The 25,868-nt window shown below is 41.0% G+C and overlaps 1 protein-coding gene across 6 annotated transcripts; it reads left to right on the top strand.

Moving 5' to 3' along the window:
• Positions 1-1,946: 1,946 nt before the first annotated feature.
• Positions 1,947-25,868, top strand: dnmbp (dynamin binding protein). 6 transcript variants are annotated; one of them, XM_077738838.1, is made up of 17 exons: positions 1,947-2,268; positions 6,670-6,824; positions 6,998-7,120; positions 8,306-10,333; positions 20,992-21,203; positions 21,269-21,368; positions 21,443-21,590; positions 22,141-22,158; positions 22,635-22,834; positions 22,903-23,033; positions 23,123-23,227; positions 23,300-23,428; positions 23,527-23,862; positions 23,928-24,128; positions 24,236-24,434; positions 24,546-25,120; positions 25,237-25,868. In XM_077738838.1, the coding sequence occupies exons 2-17, from the start codon at positions 6,680-6,682 to the stop codon at positions 25,420-25,422; spliced, it is 4,836 nt and encodes a 1,611-aa protein (XP_077594964.1). In that variant the 5' UTR covers positions 1,947-2,268; positions 6,670-6,679; the 3' UTR covers positions 25,423-25,868. The 6 variants fall into 6 exon arrangements, with proteins under 6 accessions (XP_077594964.1, XP_077594966.1, XP_077594965.1 ...); XM_077738839.1 differs by lacking the exon at positions 1,947-2,268 and adding an exon at positions 5,944-6,027; XM_077738840.1 differs by lacking the exon at positions 22,141-22,158.

Raw genomic sequence — 25,868 nt, 5'->3', positions numbered from 1 at the left:
AATATGTCAAAGGGCAACAAGATACGTCATTAAATAAAATGGTCTACTTGACACTGTTTTCCTAAAAGCCAAGAAAGTAACAATAGCTCCCCGATGAAAGACAGGAAAGAGGAAAGGAACACTTTACAATGCCGTCTGTGACGTACACCAAAGTCAGGTAGTGGCCAAGTCATTACTTTTGTAGATATACAAATGTCTTAGTAGTTTTACAGTGTTTATAGTGGAGGGTTCGTGAGACAGCACGATGGTTTGTCCTCCTCAACACTTGACAAGTCATACTGATTATCCTTTATCCTTTCACTCAGTAAAAGGTCTAGCCAAAGTGTCTTCACAATACAACAATTGTGTCCTCCTACAGTTCCTAAAATGACCAGAGAAAATATTCAATAGACAACAATGGACCACCAAACAACTCCTGAATGAAAGTGGCCACAACCAACTGAGAAACAAAAGAAGTGTTTCATATAGACGCAACTCTCTGGTGCTTTCTCATTGGTGTACGTATTCTGTGTCTGTATAGTGCATTTGTGTACCAAATCTGGCATCCCGGATGTCCTGATGTGGACCCACTTTGCCGGGCATCTCCCACGCTCTTCATAAGTACGTTTATTCATTCAAAATTCATGATTTGAAATTCATGTAAGCCAGTTATACCAAAAGCAATAAAGTAATCAGTATATATATTTTTTGATGGGTAAAACAACTTGATAATACACAAATATTTCTTTAAAAATGCTCTAAATTGTGACGGGAATTGTTTTTAGGTACTAGTCCATATTTGTTGATATGAAACACACTTTTTACTGACAAATGTATCTCATTGAAAGACCATCTGTTGTCCATTAGCCCTGTTCCTAGGCAGGATTGCAGCAACCTGGAGTCTATCCCATCATGCAATGGGTGTGGTGTGGTATACCCAGTGGAACCTTTCATTTTGTCGAGATATTGAGGCTTTCTTTCAGTGTGATCTAATACACATGCTTAAATACCTGATTTTGCTCACATGTATTTTCAGGCCTTTTATAGATACCAGGTTGCCCACACCCAGGATTTTTTCGGACCACACGTGAATTTTAGTGTCTCTTTTATCTCTTCCTTTTCCATGTCCACACTTGAAATTGTACTCAGTTTCCTGCTATTGTTCTTGCACATATAAGATCACATATGAGGAAGCTGTCATGCACTATCAGCAAAAACTGAAAAGCTACATTTTTCTTCACAAACAAACATTCAAATGTTATCAACTTAGGGTGACAGGGTATTATATATAATAAAATGACTGATTCTTTATTTCTGTGATTATAAACTTATTTCTTAAATTACGTGATTTCAAGGAAATATAAATTCCAGAAAAGCAAACTATTTTTAACTCCTTTCTATTGTTTGCAACATAAAGTAAAGGAAATGAATATGCTTATCAAAAGGTTTAAGTTACTTCCTTACTTTTTGTGGACGTCATCAATATTGTGGTAAATGAATGATAAACACAAAAATATACATATCCTAAGTGCATAAGCATATACTTAAAAGTATTTAAAAATATAATCGCTGTCTTTTCCCGGGAAAATGACCCCCCTGGCCCGGTTGTAATGTCTGAAAAGCTCCAGTATTTGCATTTAATCATTAAATGCTGCTAGAAAGTGGATTTACCCCATTGTGCATTGATTTATAGAATATTTGTTATGTGTCGGAGCTGTAGCTGTAGTAGAGGTTTTATAGCCATAAAATAGTTTTTTGCTGAAGGCGTCACTAGTAAATGCACGGTCCGCCACTGCTGTAATATGTCATTCCTCATGAATGTATTCATTCTGATCAAGTTATTTCCCTCTATGCTTTCAGGCAGGCAACATCCAGGGCAGCTTGAGGGAAAGGGAACACTTTCTCTTTGTTTTTAAGCAGGCGCGTTGGTAGAGCACCTAATGTGGAAAAAGTGGGTGGTCTCTGATCGAGGAAAGGCATGGAGACCAGCGTAGGCATGCAAAAAGCAAAGCTCCCTTTCCACCACATCTGACGTCTGACCAGATGACAGCTGATTCGCCCATGACACATGAAGGCCAGCACTAACATGCTTTAAAATAAAGACTCATCTTATTGTTTCGCACAATAATGGCTGTTTTAAGATGGGTGTAGTATAGTCGCTCAAGTTGCGCCGGTGGGAGGACTCGAGTGCCAACACATCAACAGCCCTCTGAGCAAAAGTTGTCTCTAGTCAGTCTTTTTGGATCTTAAAAGTCTTCTTTTCCATCTTGACTTCATTCACCCGAATAGGTGAGGATTTCTTTATACGATTCTTGCTTTGATGATCAAGTTCAGTGCGTCTTAGTGCTTTGAAATGTGTAATAACGCATGTTTATAAACATGGCAAACACAAACGCTGTTTGCGGTCAGTGCGTGTTTTCATGTGTATACATTTCCAAGGCATACCATCAAACAACCTTAACAAAAACACGGAAACAATCTATATACATGTTATTATGTATATAGGTCCTGCCATCTTGTGGATGAGTTTTCCTGATCGCCCTGTCATTATAAGTAAAATTGGGGAGCGACTCTAAACATAATACAAAATATGAAGACCATATTTAACGTTACTTCTGGTTATACAATATTAATGAATGCAATTCCCTACAATAGCCAATAAGGTAGATCGATTAAGAGTTTTTTAATGTATCAATGTTGAATTGCAATGCATCAACTATACAATATTTCTACCTACCGGCACTAATAATATTCATATTTTAAAATTTTGACTTTATTTGCTGAGGTATGGATGCTGGGTCCTCCTGTCCATAATTTCTGGGTACACTGCTTGTTTTGCAACTAAAATAACCTAAAATTAGAGGATGTCCTTGTGTTTTCATTCGCTTCAGTTCTAAATTATTCAACATCTTCAATGGGATCTTATATCAAGCTCTCAGTGAGCTGGAAATGTTTTGGTCTACTGGACTGGGCTTTCGCTTGAAATGTTCCAATAAATCTTGTGTTAACATGTAATGACATGCTTTTTGATGCTATTATCAAAGGCCACAAACAGCCACTTTCTGTGGAATTGTTAGGCCTTGTGAGGGACTCACTGACATATTTCATTGTTTTCATTACAGATGGACTGTAGATTGTGTGAAGGGAATAAGCATGATGTAAGACACTTATGCTGCGCTTATGTTGAGATTTCTCATTAAGGCTTGTGCATTCCTTAATATGATTCACGTGGTGGGAAAAGGTCATTTCACTCTTCTTCTTTTGACCGACCGGCTAATGTTTTGCAGGAGGTTGACTTAAGGGGGATTGCTTCTAATGTTATCATAAAAGCATTTTTCTTGGCTCATAATCCATTTTGTGTTTGAATTATTTCCATATTCATAAATTTGAGTAATAATCATGTTGCTGTCTCTCCCAATGGATAAGGTGTACACCACTTTAATTGCAGATATGAGCAAATGCAAAAACAATAAAAGGCTTTTTTCATCATCAGGTTCTAAGCCAAAGTCGGAGTTACAAAATCTGCTGAAATCAATGACAAGCAACCTTTTCTCATAAAACTTTCAGTTCTCGTAACATTATATTCCATTGCCATTAATTTCAATGAGAGAAAATGTTTTGAACTCAAACAAATCCATCTTGCAATTCCCAATCCACATATTTGCACCCCTCCAGGATTTATCATTCTTCCACACTCTTTTTACTACGACACCCTCTAAGGCAGAGATGAGTTACATAACTCCTCATATGAAACTTATTACAGCCTCCTCCATATATTCAGGGCGCGGCATATCTCCGGGCACTCTTTGCGTCCTCTCAACGAAAACCCTCTCAGCGTTTTTCGAACACAATCCTCGTTTCCGTGGCAATGTGCACACGGACATCCGAGCTGTTCTCATGTTTATGCAAAAGGGCACTTCCACATAGTGGGTGTATGTGCCAATTTATATTCAACACGTGCTTGAGAGAAGACAGGGAAATAAGGAGGAGTCTTTTTTAAGATTCCGGCATTCTCTTGTGGAATGCCCATGACGTTTGCTCGACAAATGTGAAAACTTTTTTTCTGGACAGTGTTGTATGCAAAAAAACAAAATTTTCCAATGGACGCACCCAAAGTTTCCACCTACATTCAAGTAGTCTCTTTGACACATCCTTATGCTGTTATTTCCAACAAAACACCCAACACAATGATTCATAGTTATTAAATACTTGTTGCCTTTGTTAATCTTGGAGTGGAAGATATTTCCAATGATGAGGAAGATTGGCCGAATAAAACCAGAGGGCAGATTTAGTTTAACATGATCTATAAAACGTGACACCTGTAGGTTGGAGGTCCAATGTAACTTAATGAGATCATAACTAGGTGTGTAAATGATCAATTTGATTACAACATTATATCTATTCATTCAACTCCATGATATTTGCTAATATCACAAATTACGACATCATATGTATATTGGGCGGACCCAGTTGCATTTGACTGAACATAATATAAAATACAAAGCAATTTGACATTTTTTTGACACTGTTTTGGCTCAAATATTTCAATTACATTAAAAAGAGTGACACAGTCGGCAGACAGTAACTTTAACTGTAAAATTTGAGGCCTATGAATCCCTATTCAATGGATGGCAAGAAACGACTAACACATTTTGACTCATAGGACTGGCACCGAATACATGCTGCCAATCCTCCCATTTAAAATGAATCGGACGCCAATTCTATCAATTGCATGCAATGAGTTAACAAATTTCATTAGGATGAAAATGTTTGTTTCGCAGCTGTGTTTGGTTGCTGATCAGTAGGTTGACTATGTCTAATTCTCACATGGTGAGGAAACCACATGGCCTGCAAGACAGCTGTCGGTGGGTAGGGTGCTGGGTGGGTGGGTTAAAAAGCTAAAGACAACACCCCCACCCATCCATCCTCTCATGGCACGTGCTGTATTCATTTTTTTTTAATATCCAGAACTTTCCACCGGCTGTGTTTGAGTATTGTATTGAGTTCCAGGCCATTCAGCAGTCTGAATGAACAAACCACGCTGTCAACAGTTGGTATAAAAACATATCCAGAGGCTTCTACGGGTATGCGGTTGTATGCCAGTCTGCCACTGAATTGGGGGTGAATGAGGCGAGAGTTGTGTGTCTACATTGTTGGCATCGGGTCAACAGAGACTGCAAACTGTCAGCAAGAGCCATTTACGTATCTCACTTTGTCAAAACTATTTATAAATGAATTGTACCTCAGAAACTTTCACTTTCAGTTCAATGTTTTAAATGTCAGTGATTGAGTGGTTTTGAATAAAATCGGGGCAAAAAAAAATGCAAACCTGATTGTATGTCAATAGGAAAGCTATCTATAAAGGAATAATTTCTTATATACGTGTTATGAGAAGAAAAGTCCTACCAAGTTTTGTTACCATGAGCAAAGTTCATCTTGTTATCACAACCTTGTAAAAAAGAAGAGACACACCTGGTTTGTGTCAACTTGAAGATTCCTCATTAGAATTGATAAATAAAACAAAGCAGCAATTATACTACGCTTAGGAAATTGTTTCACTTTCGAAGTAGGATCCTATTTCTCCACAATTACTTCCTAAAACCCAAACAAACTGGCTCCCATCTGGTACCATTACCAAAGCATTCAACAACTTTAATCCAAATAATACAACAAAAATCAATCCAATGTAAAAACCCACTAACATTGTTCACCATGTGGTGTCCAACACTTTCTATTGGCCACATACAACTCACCCTCATGCAACCATAATGCACTTCTAGATATTTGCATGGCTACAAACGGAAGCGTGTTGCCAGCACGCTTGGCCCCCGCTGTCGTCATTCTCCGGGCCTGGCGTAAAAGTCACCAGGCAACGCTGTGACACACTCACCCAGACCCATAAATAACAATAAGGAGCTTGTCTGGCTGCATGCAGATCTCAGGATTAGCTGACAGAAAGTGGCTGCAGCAGCCCAGTGGCTCTTTGCAAGTCCAGGTGAAGTCAAGCATAGTGTCAATTGGGAACTTTTACTCTTGGAAAAGCAGCATGTGAGCTCATGGAACCGCCTAAATATTCTCCGTGTGTGTCATAGATTTTATTCTGTGCAAAGTAGGCTGTTTAGCAAAAATTGTTACAACCTGTAGTCAGTCCATCCACTCCCTTGCAGGATGAGTCTTGTTTATAAGCATTGGTCATGTTTAGTTTAGTGCATGACACGACTTGTTATATTCTCATAGCTTCTGGCATACTAATGTTTTTGGTCTTAAGATGTGAAGATAAGCAGAAATATGTGCAATGGAAAAAAATGGAAAAAAGTGCAAGTTTATTAGCCTCTATTGCTTCACTTCTTAGGATTTTTCCCCTCTTCAGAGTCAGAAATTGCCTTGCAGATCAAAAATATGTACATTCTTACCTCATACATGTAGTTTCCTCTGTTTTGTAGGACCTTTATGTTGACCCAGTAAGGGTAGCACTTCATTCCACTCTTTCCATTCTCCATACTCGTCATTCCTAAAAGATACTTCTATTATTTAATGGAAAACAGCAGCCCTCTTCTCTAATTTTCCATCTTTTAGAATCCCCACCTGGAAATTCCCACCCATTGCATGTGTCCATACCCAACAATGCTTTTTCTGAATGTACTTTTGTTCTTTTCTCACATTAATAACATGACTTCCTTGTCTGTGCAGGTTATGAGTAATGGAAGCTGGGTCGCTGGTGCGCGCCGTGTTCGAATTCCTCCCCAGCGTCTCCGAGGAGCTGCCCCTCTTCACTGGAGATGTCATAGAGGTGCTCACTGTGGTGGATGAGTTCTGGTTGCTTGGCAACAAAGATGGCGTCACCGGTAAGGTGTCCACATCAGGCAGGTTACTTAAAACAGACTGCCAGGGTGTTTGGTGTATGGGGCCAAAATTTGGATATTTATAGATTTTGTCTGTGTGCTTAAAATATGTTGAGAATGACGAATGATCACAGAGACTCAGGAAGTTGGATTTCCCCCCTTTTCGCTGTCTTTAGGTCAGTTTCCCAGCACCTTTGTGGAAGAGGTTACTATTCCCAACTCCAAGCCTGGAGACCGACTGTATGTGTGCATCAATGATTTCAGTTCTGTGGAACTCGGAAATCTTCCCTTAGTGAGAGGTAAGGAATGTTATTCTTTTTTTCCTGACTTAATTACCATGCAGTTAATGTTTAAGTTTAAGCAAGTTATTTCTTTAACATATTAACCCCAAATAAGTCAAAAAAATGTGAGCCATACTTGAAACTTTATCTGCTGATGCCCATTGTAAAATAACTTCTAATAAATGTTTTTTTCTGGCTTAGTATAATGCATGCTACTTACTGATGTCTCAGGTAAATGTATTTGTTATTTTAGCTCTGAATATGTAGTTTTGAACTTTAGGCGAGATGCACATGCATTAAACTTATAAATCTGACCTTTTTTTGCAAAAGTTTTGTAAACGTTTTCTTGAACACAAACATTTTGAGAACACTGAATATTAATGTATTTCTAATACATGCAATATTTATATGCAGCACTCTAAATTGCCCCTGGCAAATGAAGGATTTTATATGCAGACACAAACATCTGAAAATCAATTGTAGGAATGTGTGACTGTATATACAGCTATTTTTGCCTCTGTTGCATCAGACAATTTTCCAAACTCTCCAGCAGATGTCCTCAAATGCTTAACTGAAATTGAATTTACCTGTTGCTCTTTCTTGTATCCGCTAAACATGATTTTTTATTTTTTTATTTTTTATTTATATTTGTCAACCTATAATCATCAAGCCCAGTCACGTTTGCAAAGGTCCTTCACACTGGTAAAATGGGTGTTAAAAGTGTTAGCAGCAGCAGCAGTAGTAGTAGAAGTAGTAATAGTAGTAAAGTTGTTGAATCCATCATTTATTTAATTTAAACACATCTTATTTAAAAAAAGATACAGTCAAGGGCATTTCCTGCAAAATAAGGAAATCATCCTGCCTGTGGCATGTGGATGTCCACTACCAATTTCCATGCTCGTGTTGGCCGTGTCCCAGTTTTGCTCTCAGTCACAATGGGGGGTGGAGCTGCCTAGTGTTTGGAATGTGACCCCCATAAATTCTAGCTGACCACCCATTCCTCGGCCCCCCAATCGTCTAAAAAAATAAGCAGGCCAAACAATTGTGAGCATGACAACTTCTACATTTTGAAGTTCAACTTTCTGCAAACCATTCATCTGGAAGAATAATTTTATTGCTATAGCAGACAGTCTAAGTAGTGCATTTGCATCAAAAACATGAGTAGTGGATGTTGTAATAATTCATCTGTGTGTGTTTTCACAGGTGATGTGATAGTCGCTGAGACGGGCAACTCAATGGAGCTTGGCGAAGCCTGGCTTCGTGGTTATAACGCCTTAGGAACCCGTGGTGTTTTTCCCACATCCTGTGTGAGGGAGTTGAACCTTTCATGTCGTTCCAGGGAACTATCTGAGCGTTCAGCCCAGGCAAAGACTTTTGATCTCCCACCCCACGCCCTGGGCTACGCCAGAGCTCTCATGAGTCTCCATGCTCAACTCAACGAGGAACTAGACTTCCAGGAGGGGGACATGATTACCATCATCGGGTTGCCTGAACCGGGCTGGTTTGAGGGAGAGCTCAATGGTCGTAGGGGAATCTTCCCAGAGGGATTTGTGGAGGTGCTAAATCATCTTCGATCACCACATGAGATTGCAGACCACTCGTTTTTTAACGATGACCATGAAGTTGAAGGTGATGGCACAGAAGAAAATGCCTTGGATGATGTGGAGGCAGAGGAGGAGGAGGAGTCAGTTATAGATGATGATGAAGTGGTAGAAGGTGCCGTCTATGGAGTGGCATTGTATGAATTTCGTGCCATGGAGCCTGGTGAGTTGGATTTCGATGTGGGGGACCGTATACGTATTATAAACACTTTGGAGGATGGTTGGTTGGAGGGGGAACTAAGAGGGCAGCATGGTATCTTTCCCCATCGTTTCGTCAAAATTGAAGACTCGCATGCAAAATTGCAAGAGGGAGAAGATCATTTACCGGAAGAGGAGGAGAATAGTTTCCCACCCGGCTTGGAACTTTCGTGCCATAATGGGATAAATCTTCAACTAACATCTTATGAAGATCATACAGTTTGGGACTTGGACTATTTTGAAAGGAGTGAAGAGCGTAGACCAAGAGACAGTAAGACTCATGAGACTCAAAATGAAAGCAGAAGACAGAGTGATTCAGGCGCCAGGATTGACTCTCAAACTCCAGCACCGATAGGTCAAAAACCACAGAGACCCAAATCGATGCCACCCACAAGGCGAAGAACCCCACCTCCCCGGCCTAGCCTACCCGCACATAGCCAAAGGAACCGTAAGAACACAAAGCAAACCAACTCAACCAATGGCAACATCCGACCATCTCAACCTAAATTATCCCATAGTCTAACTCTCCCAAGCGCCCATTCTGGTTGGTCAAACAACCTCCACAACAATCACAAAGTCCCCACATCTAACCGAAGTGCAACACTTGGACAAGGATGGACAAGCATTGCGCAAAACCATGAACAGAAAAATCTCAGTGTCCGTGACACCAGGAGCCAATCCAGCTGGTCCCAAAAGAAATCACGTTCGGGTTTCAAACCCAAATCCTTGACCTTAGATGCCTTGCTGACATCAGCCGGCGACTTGGAGACTAAATTATCTCAGCAGCTTTTTGAATTTGAGAAAAGCCTGACAGCTTCGTATCACGACACCATCGTTAACACTGGTGCTTCTGTGGAATCCAACCAACGACCTCCCATCTCCAGACACTTCTCCATTTTGGGCTATAGCGACGAAAGTGACATCATCCGCGGCTCCAACTCTGCTTCCTCTTCATTAGAAAGACGCAGAACCCTCCGTCCTCCACCTCCTCGTCCGCAAGTGACCATACCTGCGAGTAGACCAACCCGCCCTGCCCCTCGTCCACCTCCACCCATCCCAAGACCCTCCAACAACAATCTCCACAGCAACACCCCTATCTTCTTTGCACCCGATGATTCACCTTTAAACCTCCTCGACCAAATAACAGAAGGGCAATCAGATTTCGGTGACCCAGAAGGTAACCACGAGGCCGAAAAAGATTCAGAGACAGAGATTGAAATGGAGAGTGAACTAGAGGGCGAGCAATACCAGCTGTTGCTACGGCTACAAGAAGTGGAAAACAACATGGACGCGTACGCGCGCACTGCCGAGGAACTCAGGGCCATGCTGGAGGAGGAAGAAGAGGAGACAGCCCGAATGGAAGCAATGGAGAACCTCGAGTTCTGCAACTACACGTTGGAGACGCTTGCCCTGGAGCAGCAGCAGTTGCAAGGTAAGATATTTTTATATCTTTTTGGAAAATAGGCATTGGATTTTTCACCATCTTGCTTTGTTTTATTGTATTTAGTGCCACCATGTGGCCAGAAAATCAGGGATGCCAGCCAGTGTTTCTAAACCTGCATTCACTCATTCACAAGGTCATTATTCATTTGATGTACATTTACAACATACTGAAATAATACCAATCTTTTAGTTAAAAAATAATATGTTTTGCTAAATCCAGCTACAGGTGCACACAGGGTTCCAAATTTTATATATTATGGGTTAGAATTTCTTTTCCAATCATTTACTGACCATTTTATCAGGTACACGAACACATGCACTTTCTCAAATACATATTACATGTATGTGTAGATGTACTTGCCAAATGACAATTGGCTGATTCCAAAGAGTATTTGTATCAGTGAATACGAATGGCTATAACAGTTATTCAACCGACCCACGTGTTGTCACATAGGTCCCAAATTCAATCGTGCACATACAGTGAGTCTGGGCCCCTTTTTTCCCCACTCTGCCCTCTTGACTGTACAACAAATGGAGCTATAGCGAGAGCGGGCACACACTCGGGTTGGAACAACATGGCCCTCTTTAGAAAGGGAGCCAAAGTACGTGCATGGAGAACAGTATTATTACCTCTCGCACATTTTTTCGGACTTTCTGAGTGGACCACATCCAATAGAGTGCCAGGTAAGGTTTAAAATGTTAAACTGTCTGCACAGTTAATCAGCATCTTCAACATCAGTTGAATTTGGGTTGGTAAATTAGAAAATTGTCCTCTACTAGTGGGTCTGTTGAAAGGTAATGAATTAATTATTCATTGCAAAAGTTATGTTCTCTTGATTTAAGTATGTACTTTATGTTCGGCTAGTATATATTTGGAAATTTTAGGTCAATTAAAAGTTATAAAAAAATTTCATAAGATACATTGCATTTTTGGGCTTTAGGGCAACAACCTGTTCAAATTTCTGCATAGTTACCAATAACTCGTCACTGAGCAGGAATTCTCACACTGTCCTGTAAAACATTCTAATCTAACAATGCCATAATTCCATTTTGCTATGATTGTAGCTTTCTTCAAATACTTGTATCGAGTTCCTCAGTTCACAGAAAACTGTGTTGACCTTTCAAACAAACCCTCACTCTTCAAGTGAGTGTTTTTTTCATGCTCCAGGGGCGTGTACCAGAGCATAATATTTTGCAAAACAATGCCAGTATATTGTTCTAACGCAACCAGCGACATCGTTTCTGTCTGCCTCTATGCATCATAAAGTCGCTAAGTCGCTGGGCCAGTCACAATAGTGCAAAACGAGTAATAAACAGGAGCCTTATTAAGGTCAATTTATGAGAAAAACATGTATCTGAACTCAGGTTTACTACTACACGACTACAAACTACTGTTAAAGTGTAAAATGCATGTCCCCAACATTCCTAAACAGCCTTTGTTTCCTCCTTTTTGTATGTTTAAGCTGCATGACCTTCAGCCAGCTTTAATTCTTTAAAACCCACCATTAAAACGCCCCCCTCTCTGCTTCCCTGACATGGTCGCCCAATGTATTTAACACAGTTCTCAAGGTTTTTTTGGCAACTCTGGCTTACTAAATAAACGCAAGACAGTTTGATACATGATCTTATTACATGGGCATCACTACCCCTTTTACTCCTTGTGAACAACTACATTTGCATAAGCTATCAGACCCGTAGGAATGCTGTTATACACACACAACTGCAGTTTCGGTAGTGTTCCGACACTGCGGGCGGTGATGTTAAAGGAGGATAATTAGAAGTTTTTCACAGTAGAAAGATAGTATTTTGTAATTTTTTTATATCTTGTGAGTTGTTACCTAAGAATGTTTTTTTTTTTTAAACAAATCCCTTCTTTTCAAGTTTCTTATCACTGTTTAGATTTGTTTAAATTGTTGGGAAATTGACACTGTCCCATGGGTACGCCTAACTACGAGTTTCCAGTCTATTTGTGTTGTTTAAACCAGTGCTTGTAGTGGTTGTCATAGTTTTTCATAGTTAATGGAGAGCACAGGGGGCTTTATGAATAGCTTCCATTTTTTCTTTACTTAAAAAAAAAAGTAGTAGGTCAAATCTGAGAGAAAGGACTGTGTTCAACAATAGGTCATTGTATACTACAGCTTCTACTTTTTCAGGCTTAAAATCTATTCAGGCTTTGGCTCTTTAAAAGAAATACTTTTCTCCGAAGCTGTCAAATTGTGTGCCTCATTGTTGATGAGTAACAGCGCAGGTACTTTAAGATAATACTTCATACAGCCAACATTTGGAGAGCAGGAAATTGCACAACAAAGCAAACAGGATAGAGTAAAGGACTGTATATAACAGTGAGAGAAAAAAATCTCATTTTGTGCCAATGTCTGTGGCTTTACTCAGTAATGTTCTGGAATTTGTCTCTATCCTCAATCAAAACTTGTCCAAAGGGACAGTGTTTTCCTGAAAACAATCGTAGTAGCCAATTAAATCACTGGGAGTGGCTACTAGACTAATCCTCCACTCATGTGACTCGACTGAATCATTAACCCTCCTTCAGACAACCCCCCCTGCCTTCAACAATTCGCTGAGATGACAGCAGGGAGGGGATGATTCAGTTACACTGAGTACTGGGAGGTGCTTTGGCCTGGCAGTCCTGCTGAGGCCATGGAGAGGAGACACAGAAAACAAGTGCGAGACGGTCGCTCAACAAAATGCCTGACAGGTGGAGCCTCTCACATCGCTTTGGAATAAAATGCGAGAATCTGAAGCAAAGGAATAACCCTAATGATCAAACTGTATCAGCTGTGGGAGGTTGATCGAACCAAGAAGCATGAAGAGCCCAATGGTGTACGGCAACCCTGTCACGTTTGCTCCGGTGGACTGGAACTTTGCTCCCGAGGGCCCGGTGAGGAGGGGGAAGAGCGTGGAGGAGCTAGGAGACGCTGGTTGGGCCAAGGAAAGAGAAAGACTGGCTCATCTCCAACATTTACAGCAGCTCCATCAACTTCAGCAGCAACAGGTTGTATATCCCGGCTATGGTGTCGTTCCTCCGGGCCCCCCACAGCAAGCCATGATGGCAGTTATGCCTGGTAACCCAGTTCCAATGGCTGGTTTTCCAATGCCAATGCATCCTGGAATGATGCCTGTCCAGAGAGGTCCAGTAACTGTAGAGGGGGCGGTACCACCACCCATGCATGTTGGAGCTCCATGGCCTGGACCATGGGATAACCAAGACCAGGGTAGACTAACAAACTGGGAATATGATGAACATCTAAAGTCATCTGATAATGACAAGAGACCTCAAGGACAGAATGTTTACTACCATCCAGGTTCACAGGATGGTCACTTAGATGTGAGGATATCAGAATGGAAAGGTAAACATTGCTTCTACCAAGGCCCAGATGATTATGACCAAGACTACCTCCAAGTGCCTCATAAAAAAGACAACAGGAACCAAGAAGACTATGCCAAATTGGATGATGATAGAAGACGTGACAATAGAGTCAGAGACAGTCCACGTAACGCTGATGGTTATGACCATAGGAGTTACAGAGAATCAGATGAGTATGATTACAAGACCAAATACAAGTACAGAGATAATTATGACCGGACAAAATATGACCGCTACGATGACAGGGCTTACTATGACGAGAAGAGACATCGCAAACATGATCTGAAAGAGCATGACAGGTACAACAGTGAATATGAAGACTACAATGACGATACTGGCAGAGACCATCCCAGAGATCGTGATCGTTATTATGGTACAACAGATAGAAAACGTTATAAAGAAAAAGACCAATATAGAGATGACTACCATTATAGAGAGCAGCAATACAGGGATAAATACTATGACCGGCATTCAGGAGATGAATTAGACCGCAGAGAAAATAGTTACAGAGACAAGGAAGCCTATAATCGAAGAGGTGATGACAATTACTCGGACAGGGATAGACATAGACAGAGAGAGACAGAGTACAGACAGAGAAAGCAATATGAATCTGAATCGGATGAACACAGCAGTGATAAACAGAGGGACCGCTACCATAGATATAAGGATTCAAGTGATGAAAGGAGAGATGAGTACTACGACCACAGAAGGAGAGACGACTATAGAGAAAAGGAGTACTACGAACGTCAGGAATCCTATGGTCATGAGAATAGAGGTCGCCATAAGCGTATAGAAAGTGACCCTTATGAATTCAGAGATGATGGAAATACTCACCACAAACCCAGAGACAGATATCGAGATTTACGCTCATTATCGGTGGATTCAAGTTTTGAGGAATTCCCAAAAAAGGAACGCAAGACACATTGTGAGGAATGGGTTGAAGAACAAAACAAGAAGTTGGCGCTAGGACAAATGCCATCCTTTGAGGATCCCATTATTTACCACAGTACTGAGGAGCAGGAAAAAGGATACGAGTCAAGTGCCGGGAAATCTGGTTCGAAACGTGGTCGGAAGCCTGTTTATGTGGGTTCCTTAGATCGCAACAGTTTCTACAGGAAGACGGCCCCCAGCTCCCTAGGAAAGTCACCCTTTGCTACTAACAGGAAGCCAAACCAAGGTAAATACCTGGCTGCCTTGTGATAGAATATCAAAATAGCTTGCTTCATGTGTTTCAAAGGTCTTTTTTAAACTAATAAAACAACACAAACTCAAGAACTGATTAATAACAACACAACACTATAACCTCCATCTAAAAACAAAGCAGGAGATTAACTTTTCCTTCAACTCATTAGATAAAACAGGATGAAGTCAACACCCTTTTCTTATCATATTTAACCTCTATGCCCAAGGGTTCAAACACAAATTTCCCACAGTATCTTCACATTAAGCTATCTTCACATGAAGCAATATGTATGCATGTGCATGTGTGTGTGTGTGTGTGTGTGTGTGTGTGTGTGTGTGTGTGTGAACAAGTTTCAGACATCCCACAGGAAGACAGCTATTTTCTTCAGTCTAAAGACCTGCAGAACTAGTTTAGCAGCATATTGGCTTTTGTTGTAATTGTCCCTTGAGGTACTTGACATCCTTGCTTGCATAAGTCGTCTCATACCTGTGTTGGTTTAAATATGACGTAAAAAAAGTCCCAAACTATCATAGGGTGTGGACTTTATTCAAATAGCAATAATAGGAAATGAAGGTCTGATTTTATATCCCCAAGGCCAATTATTTGGCTATTTAAAGTTTTCTTTTTAAATTTTAAAGAGCCCAGCTCAAGCTTGAATTTACCGTCTGAGAAAGAGCAGGTGGCGCCACCCCACAAAGACCCCCTCCCCCAGTCACCTAGACTCACGTGCACGGCCACACACACAATGTCAATGGCGGCCCCCTTTCTGGAGCCCAGCTATTAATCCCTAACGTCAGCATGGTGAGGGGATGATGGGGGTCTGTCTGGTGCCAGGCACTACTAGCTGGTGCCTTTGCTTGGATACTGTGCACGTGGCTATGTCTGCACAGTGGGCTTATTTCAGAGGTGACGCCATTTTTCAAAACACTCACATGCACACTTACAGCCTTGTCATCCTTTAATCCTGTTAAAGTGTTGCAGACCTTTCAGGAGTTTGTATTTGATAGCATGGATGAAAAAAACATGATAGTATTTCGTCACAATGCTCATTGGGATTATTGAGATGATGACTGAGTTGCATTTGTTACTCCACTTTGACTTGGATGTTTTAATGTCTATGGTCATTTTGTCATGCTGCTATTATCCAGCAGCATATGCTGTGTTGCCTTCGCTAATCCTTTAACAATCGACGACATTGGTGGTCAGACTGGGAATGGGGGGATGTGGGGTTGTTAATTAAGCGAGCAAATCTTGACAGAATATTTCAAGTTGGGGCAAAATATTGTTCCAAGTTTCAAAGTCTCATTACACCCACTTGTAAGCATGCAATCTCTATGAAAGTCAGCATGAGTCAGTGCACATGTGGATCTCCCAAACAAGTCTTGCTGTGACTTTATTTGGAGTTGGCAATAGTTCAGTTTCGAGCTATTGACAAAAATCACATTACAATTCAGTATCACTCTCAGATCTAGTGTTATTTCTTTCAGCTTTTTGACTTTGTTTCCTGATTTATTCTTGAACAACTCAGCTTTTGCTTACTTTTAAAATTCCCAAAGCTGCCTCCAGGCTTCAACTCCACCCACATTAGTGACATTTATTTTACCCTTCGTCCATATAGTCCACATATAAAAACAAAATTCCATTCTATGGACTACAAGCTTAGCTATATAAACATTATATGCACATTAGTGAGCACGAACATTGGCAAACACATGCAACCGGATGAACTTTGACCACGTAAACAGTAAATGTGAAACCAAACTTGATCAACTTTGTACCATAGAAAAAAAAAATCTCATCAAAAGGACCTTTCATCTCCTACGATTAACATGATAACAGATTTGGCAAAGCTATTCACACACAGAGACTTTACACAAGTAGTACTTTACCATTGAGGCTAAATATCTATAGTAAAACCACCCAAGAGAGGAGAACCTGTTTTCCTCATATGCAAAACTAATGGTCTCTCTAACCCATTGCAAATAGTTAATGATATTTTGACCACCAACACATTCTTTACTCAACTTCATTAGTTCCAGCGCATAAAATGTAAGCAAATTAAGGTAAAAAAAACCCCACAGTTGACCAATGCTGTGGCAGCTGGTTTTGTTTGCAACTATTATTCCAATTATGGGACATATAGGTTGCTGTGAGATTCTACGACAAGTTGGAATGTGACCCTTTAACATTTGACCCTTAGAGATAAGCAGGATGTTATAGGGCAACCATATGAGCTTCCCACTATGCAAGCTCATTATACAACAACAAAGAGTCAACAGTTTGAAACTAGTCTCACTCAAATTTCTTCTATGTGTGATGAAAGAGTTACATTTTTTAATGTTACCAGATCATAATTCATCCGGTATATATTAGGATGAATTGCAAGTTATTACTCGCTTAATATTCCATCCATCTTCATGTTATTTCATGTCCCAAATAAAATAAAAAGGAATAGCTGGAAGCAAAGACACTCCCTTACTGCTCTCCTAAAGAAACTTTGTTACATGGAGACCCCTCCTTCTTCCCCGCTGTTTGGTTGCCAAGGCAACTGTGCATTCTTTGTGAACTTGAGTCGATCACACGCATGGACTTCGGCTTTTTGATTGGCATGTTTTTAAATAACTAATATACTTAATATCACTTGATGTTTCCTGTTGCGAAATGACTTTGTAGCAATTTGGAAGGGATTTTTGGCATATCATTATGAGGTGGAGCTGGGTCAGGTGTCTGTGAAAACATCCAATGGCTCTTTCCAAAACCTGAAATGGATTGAACTCTTTAAATCAATGCTGCACGACTTTACATTAAAACGCATATTTTGTCACTCTGTCTTTAAAAATGTACTCTAAGCACATAAAAAAAACATTTGATTACATAAGGTGTAATTAAGTTTGGTTGAGAAATCCATCCCCAGTTTTTTCGACCCACCACCACAGTCTCTGTCCACTCTGGTGTGTGCAATCATGGTATCTTCCCATCCTTTCTCATGGTAATTGGAGCTGTGGAATGGCAGTTCTGCACGGGGGAGAAGAATTGAGCTGGACTCGTATGTTGACAATGGACTATTTTGCAATGGTTACTGAGCTTTTAAGTGTTGGTGTGTATGGGAAGGACGTGGGGAAGGTGGGGTGCTGAAAACGGAAGGAATAAAGCAAGAGGTTGGCTTGGAGCAGGTGGGTGAAGCTCAATCATTGTCTTTCACTTTTTTTACTAAAAGTTGAGTTGGAAGTTGAGTTGGAGTGATGTTATAGTTGAATCCAGACATTTTCACTTAACCTTTAATCACAGAATTGTACTACAATTTTATATTCTTGACGTGACCTTTGATTTGTTTGGTGCAGCAAAATGACAAAAGTGCTGTTATCATTTAGTCAATAATATTTTTTTATTTACCTTTGACAAGTTGATTACTTTTTTTCATCCAGTAGACTTAACTCCATTGATTTTTACACCTTAACTACATATATAGTACTTCATTTTCACATACCACCAGCATGACCAGCATTTAAAATTTAGTAGTTTATTAAATCAATTGATGGGTTTATTCATAAAAAATATTTTGCAGTTACTGTCACATTAACTTACATTACAGCAACTACAATACACTCCACATATTTATCATACTGAATTACTCGAATGAAAGATAAACCACTGTACTATCACACAGAATTTGAATATTTTAATGAAGTGATATTTGTTGCATACTAATAGAATGATGTTTATACTGAAATCTAAAATTTCACTTGTAAACATTTAGGCGAATCTTTTACAATTTTTATAATTTCAAATTTAGATTCTTGTCACATGGCCATGTAAATAAAAGCACATTTGAATACAGTATACTGACTGGGAATGACACTGATTTTTCCCTTATTTAGTTTTCTGTCTCGAGTTTGACTGACAAACCTTTTTACTCAATCACTGCTAATTCCCTTCCCGTTCAAAATGTAATTGAGCGTCGATCACGGTGAATGGCAGCCACTGAGTTAAGGGGGCACGGCCTTACTCTATAGTCATTTTGTGAGTGGAGGTATTTTTGGATGCTGCCCTACTTCTACAGTAAACGACCGCATTGTACAAATGCAAATACGTGTCAGACCCTTTTGATTCCACATGGTAGAGCAAAGAAAAGTGTTACTTGATGAAAGTGGGTCAACTCTCAAAACGTGATCCTGCCTCAGATCAAACGTGGGAACCGGCCGATCGATTCCAATTAAACACGCAGTCTTTTGTTTTGGCACTCTTTTGTGCCATGTTGACCAACTCGCACAACCCTATTAGCTGACCGACTTCTCATTGGCGGCGCCCGGCTGGGAGAGGACGGGTGGCGCGGGGAAAGAAAAGCTCCCTTGAGCCGAGCTTTAGCCAAATCATGTCAAGGTGGAGTGACGGGGAGGAGGTCAGGTCGGGAAGGAGACAAAAGGCAGGTGGCCTCACGGATCACACTGCCCTATTGAGTACTATACAAGACTACAGAAGCTTTTAGAATAGAATACTGGAAGTACTTGCTTGTAGAATAAAAAAAAAATACATGGGTTGACTAAAAAAATACCTCATTTCATTTTCTTAACCACTTCATCCTCATTAGGATCACGGGGGGTGCTAGAGCTAATCCCAGCTGACTTCAGACCCATTCCTAGGGGCAATTTAGAGTGTCCAATCAGCCGACCATGCATGTTTTTGAAACCAGAGTACCCGGAGGAAACCCACACAGGCCCAGGGAGAACATGCAAACTGTCCTGGATTTGAACCCTGACCCAAGAGCTGTGATGCCGACACACTAACCACTTGCTCCACTAGGCTGGGCACTATAAAAATGTACCAATTAAAAAAAAAAACTTGTACAGATTGCAACCACAATGCATTTCAACCATACAATCATTTTCCTTGTTGGCATCGCTTTACAATGAAGGATAAGCAGCGTTAAAGTTATTAGTGTCCAACAGCATCTGTCAGTGTTGCAAATGTGACTCACCCTCACCTGTCAAATGCAGATCAACAACTACATGTTTTCATGAAGGAAAAAGAGCATTCTTTTACATGTCAAACATTCATCAACAATAACTCAAACCCAATGTCAATAGTTCCCTTGAAAAAGGACACTTGAGTCAAAAACTGTCATTATTGTGCTTTGAACAAAATTATTTCCAAGACTGACATTTAAAATCCAAGTAAAATTGAATAGAAATTAGATGCACTTACTTTTCTAATCTTCTTTATGCTTATGATGGTCATCCATAGCATGCACAAATAACCTTAAGATGAATACTTCCAAACCAGATCTGTAAGGCAACAGTTTAGTCCATTAGGGTTCTCCAGAAAAACAAGAAGCACCTGACTGTATTCCACTGATTGCATTTCACTGTCCACCTAATGGTTGGAACAAAGCCCCGCCCCCCACTATGGTCATTTATGGAATATTTTGTTCACCTCTCCCTTAAAATTAAACTTTCTAAAACTAGAGTAATCTCATAGAACATTTTAACTTGGGATGAAAACCTCAAAGTAAAACTATCTGAGGTGAGTATATTCTAGAACATTTTCACACTACACAGGTTTGTTTTCTCTGGCAAAGCTTACACATAATTTGTTATTATTTAACAAATAATAGTAGTCAACCAATGAGTCAATTCTTTAGGTGACCATGGAGTTTTGTCATGCCCAATTTGATAACCACTGATCAATAGGAGGTGATTTACAACAGCCTAATATTGACACATGATTGTGATTTGATTATATTTCAATCCCATCACATAGCTTCTACTATGTCCCCTCACTTATGCCTTCTTGTCCTCTGTGTGAGCAACCAAATCTCTACTCACCAGAGGACATTGTTCCCACACAAATAACTAAAGTCTGCTCTGCTTTTTGGCCTATTCATGAAAAGCATTGGCGCGGAAATCGGGTTCTCCGCCACGGGAACTCTCACCCCGACAGGCTGCAGATGTATCTGTCAAACAGGCAGTACTGTCTGGATTTTTTGGTTTTTCTAGATAGCTTTTAAGTGAATTAACAGATTTTACATGGAGCTTCTGAAAGCTGCTTAAAGAAAATCTTACCTGTTCTTTTTTTTCCATGTCAGAAATGACACAACTGTCACGCCAGCCCGAAGCACTGAAGCCCGCTTCGTCGTCCGGCGACGCTCCTCCCACCGCCGAGGCTGAAGACCCCCATCTTAGGATGCTGGATAAGCGGTCTAAAGTGATTGAAGAACTGCTGCAGACGGAGAAGGACTACATTAAAGACCTGCAGATGTGCGTGGTAGAGATTGTTGAACCACTGCAGAAGAAACAGGTAATGAGAATTTGTTTTTTTTAAAACAGACATTATTTTCTTATGGATGTCATCTTTTTTTTCAGGTGAAGAATGTGGACTTTGACGGACTTTTCGGCAACATCAACTCTGTTATTAATCTGTCAGAGCGGCTTTTTGAATCACTGGAGGAAACTGACTCCATTGGTAAGCCTTGAAATGCATTCAAATAATGACTCAGCTGAGCATCAACTTAATTTTTTTGTCCTGTGGCTGTCCAGGAAAGGTCTTCTTGGATTTTAAAGCAGAACTGGAAGCGGTGTATAACATTTACTGCCAGAATCACAATGATGCCATCTCGCTGCTAGAGAGCTATGAGAAAGATGAAAACATCCAGCGCCATGTGTTGGAGTGTCTAGAGAGACTGAGGTAAAGACAAAAAAAATGGTCATTACAGACATGCGTAGACATTTAAAAGTACTACCCGAGCGGACACTGAAATATGTATGAATTAATACAATTAGAAAGGATTTATATCGTATTTGTTTTTGAAAGTGTTGGAAATTCAACTACAATATTGACTTCAAGCTATCTAGTCTACTTCCCTGTGAATTTAAAGTGAGTCATTACAGGTTTAACTTATTTCTAAAACTGAACTTTGATATGCAACACAGCATGACAAAAAAGTAAACTTCCCACAAAGACGCCTTCCGGCTTTTGGGCTCGACAATGCGAGGTCGAGCTCAAAGAAGAGCAGTTAAAGAATGCGCCCTACCTTGTTGCACCTGTTTCACCCGCAGTGACTCAGGCCCTTGACGTGAATAGTTGATAGATACACACAGGTTTATTTTCAAACCGGGAGGGCGGTGCTTTTCCGATGACAACTCGTAAACAAACTTCCAGCTCTAAAATGTATGTAAATGAAAGCATTCATAGGCTCATGAATCCTGTTATCTTTTCTCGCCCTTTCGCTCCTCAGGGCCATATACAGAGAGTGGTAAGTTTCCATCAAGCGTGTAGCCATAAGCATGCCAATCATCCTGATTGCTAACCCCTTTTGATTGGCTTGTGTGTATTTTGCCTGTGTGTGTGTGTGTGTGTGTCCCAATCCTTTCCTTAAATTGAGATGGCTATTGTGCTTGCATGTGGAAAAAGTGTGGGATTGCTATTGCTGCTTTTTGAGAATAAAACCTGGGAAGTGGGTAACTAACGCCATCATGTGGACTAAAAACTGCAAAACAATAACAGACGTGCAGCTTTAATGGATGGGTTTCAATCAAGTTGAGCTTTTTTTGTCCTTTTGATGGTGTTAAACTATTTTTTCCCTTTTTTTGTTGTGTTTGTTTAGTGGTGTTTAACAATAATGAGTCATCTCCCATCTCATATGATGATGATTTCAATATTTGTATAGATTCTTGTGTTTTTTATGCCAGCAAATGTGCTTGTTCTCATCTATTTTCCTTCTATGTTCAGGGGTAAAACAAACTACATCAATCTGGGTTCCTTCCTCATCAAGCCAGTGCAAAGGGTCATGCGCTACCCACTTTTGCTCATGGAGCTCTTGGGTGCAACACCTGAGAGCCACCATGACCGCCCCCAACTGGTTTCGGCCCTGCAAGCCGTCAAGGAGATCAACGTGAACATCAACGAGTTCAAGCGTCGCAAGGATCTTGGTGAGAAAGCGAAGGGAAATGTATTTTCAAGAAAAACTGGGACTCACTTTGTGCCCTCCTTTCTACAGTGGTTAAGTACAGGAAGGGCGACGAGGACACATTCATCGACAAAATCTCCAAACTAAGCATGCATTCCATCATAAAGAAGTCCAACCGTGTCAGTAGTCATCTCAAGCACCTGACGGGAATTTCCCCCCAGGTACAAACCAACTTTCACATGGGTGCTTGAAATTCTCAGCCACTTGAGTGTGGGAGAATGACCACTCTAAACTTCCCGTGTTTACTCAGGTTAAAGACGAGGCATTTGACGAAGTGGAGAAAAGATTCCGGCTGCAAGAGAGGCTTATTAAGTCTTTCATCCGGGATATTTCATTATACCTTCAGCACATCAGGGTACTTTTTTTTTAGATGCATTTTAATCATTCCTTAGGTTGTAAGGTATTGACACATTTAATTCGTCTGTAGGAATCAGCTTCTGTGAAGGTGCTTGCCGCCATCAGTTTTTGCGATATCTACACCGAGCGAAGTATTCCAGACCCGGAGCGTTTCCAGAGAGCCCATCGCTGCATTAGCGACAAACAGTTTACTGAATTTGTAAGTCAATCCACTCTTATTCCTCGGTGCCTAAAATCCAAATTTGACAGCTTCCACGACCCTAATTAATGCCTCATTGCCCTCTTGTGGTTGAGTAGAAGGAGCGCACAGAAGCTTTGGTCATCCACCCACTCACCCAACTGCTGCTCATGTTCGCCGGACCTCACAAGCTGGTCCAAAAGCGCTTCGATAAACTACTAGACTACGACAACTGCAAGGAGCGTGCCGATCGCCTCAAGGACCGGCGGGTTCAGGACGAGCTGCAGGTGGCGCGGAGCAACTACGAAGCATTAAACGCCCAACTTCTGGACGAGCTCCCCAAATTCCACAGCACTGCCGAAGAGCTCTTCACTGGTTGCGTGACAGCTTTCGCTCAAGCACAGAAAGATTTCATGAAGACCACTCTTGGAGAACTGAAGCCTCTTGTTCAAATGGTGAGGATCATTTGGCATTGACTACTGGAAATGGCTTCTAAATAATAATCTATGTTTTGCCCTAGTTTTCACGTATAGCTGGCTCTGAGGGTAACTTGGTGGCCCGGTTTCAAGAAGAGCATGGTCGAGTTCTTCAACTCCTGCAAAGCTTTAGCTTTTGTCCGGAAAATCTGCCCGTAACAGTCGCAACCAGCGCCACGACAACTATCCCCACAAATAAGAAAACCCTAGAGAAGCAGAGTTCGAAAAAGCAACTTCAAGGAACTGTGAGTTCCATTATCTATCTTCATTATTCTCAAACTATGCAAACATATTGGCGGTTCTATTGTATGTAAGGCCTTATCGTTGAATCTCACTCTTTTTCACCATCTAGCCCAACGGCATCGTGCAAACTGACGAGCACCGAGCAACCCTAATGACGCGCTATGGTCCAGGAAAACTCTTCCAGGCTGAGAGAAACTTTAATGCTGCCCAGGATTTAGATGTGTCCATCCTGGAGGGGGACTTGGTAGGCATAATCAAGCAACAGGACCCAATGGGGAGCAACAATCGGTGGCTGATTGATAATGGCGGTACGTGAAAATTCTGGACTCTTCTTTATTTCTCCTACCAAACCATATTGCCAACATCACCATTCCTTCTACACACAAGAAGAGTTAACCCTTGTTTTTCTTGATCTACAGTCACTAAAGGTTTCGTGTACAGCTCCTTCCTCAAGCCCTACAACCCCCGCAGAAGCCACTCGGACGTGTCCATCGAGAGCCAATCATCCAACGAGTCGGGTTACGGTGGTTCCTCGCCCGTTTTTTCACGCCAGAACAGCAACAGCACGTTGACCTTTAACCAAGACACGACAGCAGTCACTTTCTCCACATCGCAACCCCAGTCTGTGGACGCCACCCCATCTCCAGGACTTCAACCCGACTCTGTCAGCCAAAGCGATTCCTCACCTCGGAATCGCTCCAGTCGCAAGGAGTTTACCGAACGCCGACCCCCACCCGTTCATAGAAACGCAGATTATTCCTATCAACCGTCTAGCCGCAATAGAGACTCGTATGACGCCGGTCACCCCAGCCCGAGCGAACAATCTGAGACGGATTCGTACTCGTCAAAAAGAAACGGCTTTCAACAAAGGCATGTTGACAAAGCTTCTCATTCTCATCAACGGCGAAACGATAGCCATAAGAAGTCTGCCTACTCTCAAGATGACTTTAGTGAGCCGGAATCTGAGCAAGATGGCGAAACGGACGGAAATCAGGTAAAGTATATCTTGGATGTTATCATTTTAAGGCAGCTTATGACATTGTGGTTAGTTTTGAGGTACTGAAGTTCTTGGTTCTTCCTTTTTAACAATGTAAAAAAATGTGTTTTCAGATTTACTTTGCACTGTACTCCTTCAACGCCCGTTGCGAAAACGAACTGAGTATTTCTGCCAATCAGCGCCTACGCATTCTGGAGTTCCAGGACATGAATGGCAATGGTGAATGGTGGCTCGGTGAGGCCGGCGGCCGGCGAGGCTACGTGCCTTCCAACTACATTCGGAAATCAGAGTATACTTGAGCTTTTTTTTGCATTTTTTAAAGACAATGGTAGAACTCCTTAAAGTGTACGGAACAAAACTACAAACAAGCAGTTTGTATTTTGGAGTGATTAACTTTTACTCCTAGTCAGATGCCTATTTATAGACCTTTTGTATTTTTGTACTTTCCATTGACCCCTGTGAAGTATTCAAGGAAAACTTTGGCAGTTTTTTTTTGTTTTTAATTTTTCTACCCGATCACTGTGTTCTTTGCACTTTTTTCTTTTGGCTTCATAGGCCATGAATGAATGAATGAATGGTGTGACTGACTATCAATAACAAGCATGAGGCACTTAGTGAGGTTGCCGTTTGGGGAAAGTGTGTTTTTTTTTGTTTGATTTCAAACAGAACCTATTGACGTTTCTATTTCTTAGTGCCCAACCATTTTTTTTAACATGAGTGACACTGTGAAATGATGTGTGGGGGG

Source organism: Stigmatopora nigra, chromosome 18 (assembly GCF_051989575.1).
Source record: "Stigmatopora nigra isolate UIUO_SnigA chromosome 18, RoL_Snig_1.1, whole genome shotgun sequence".
NCBI lineage: Eukaryota > Metazoa > Chordata > Actinopteri > Syngnathiformes > Syngnathidae > Stigmatopora > Stigmatopora nigra.
This window is presented reverse-complemented; position numbering and strand designations above follow the sequence as displayed.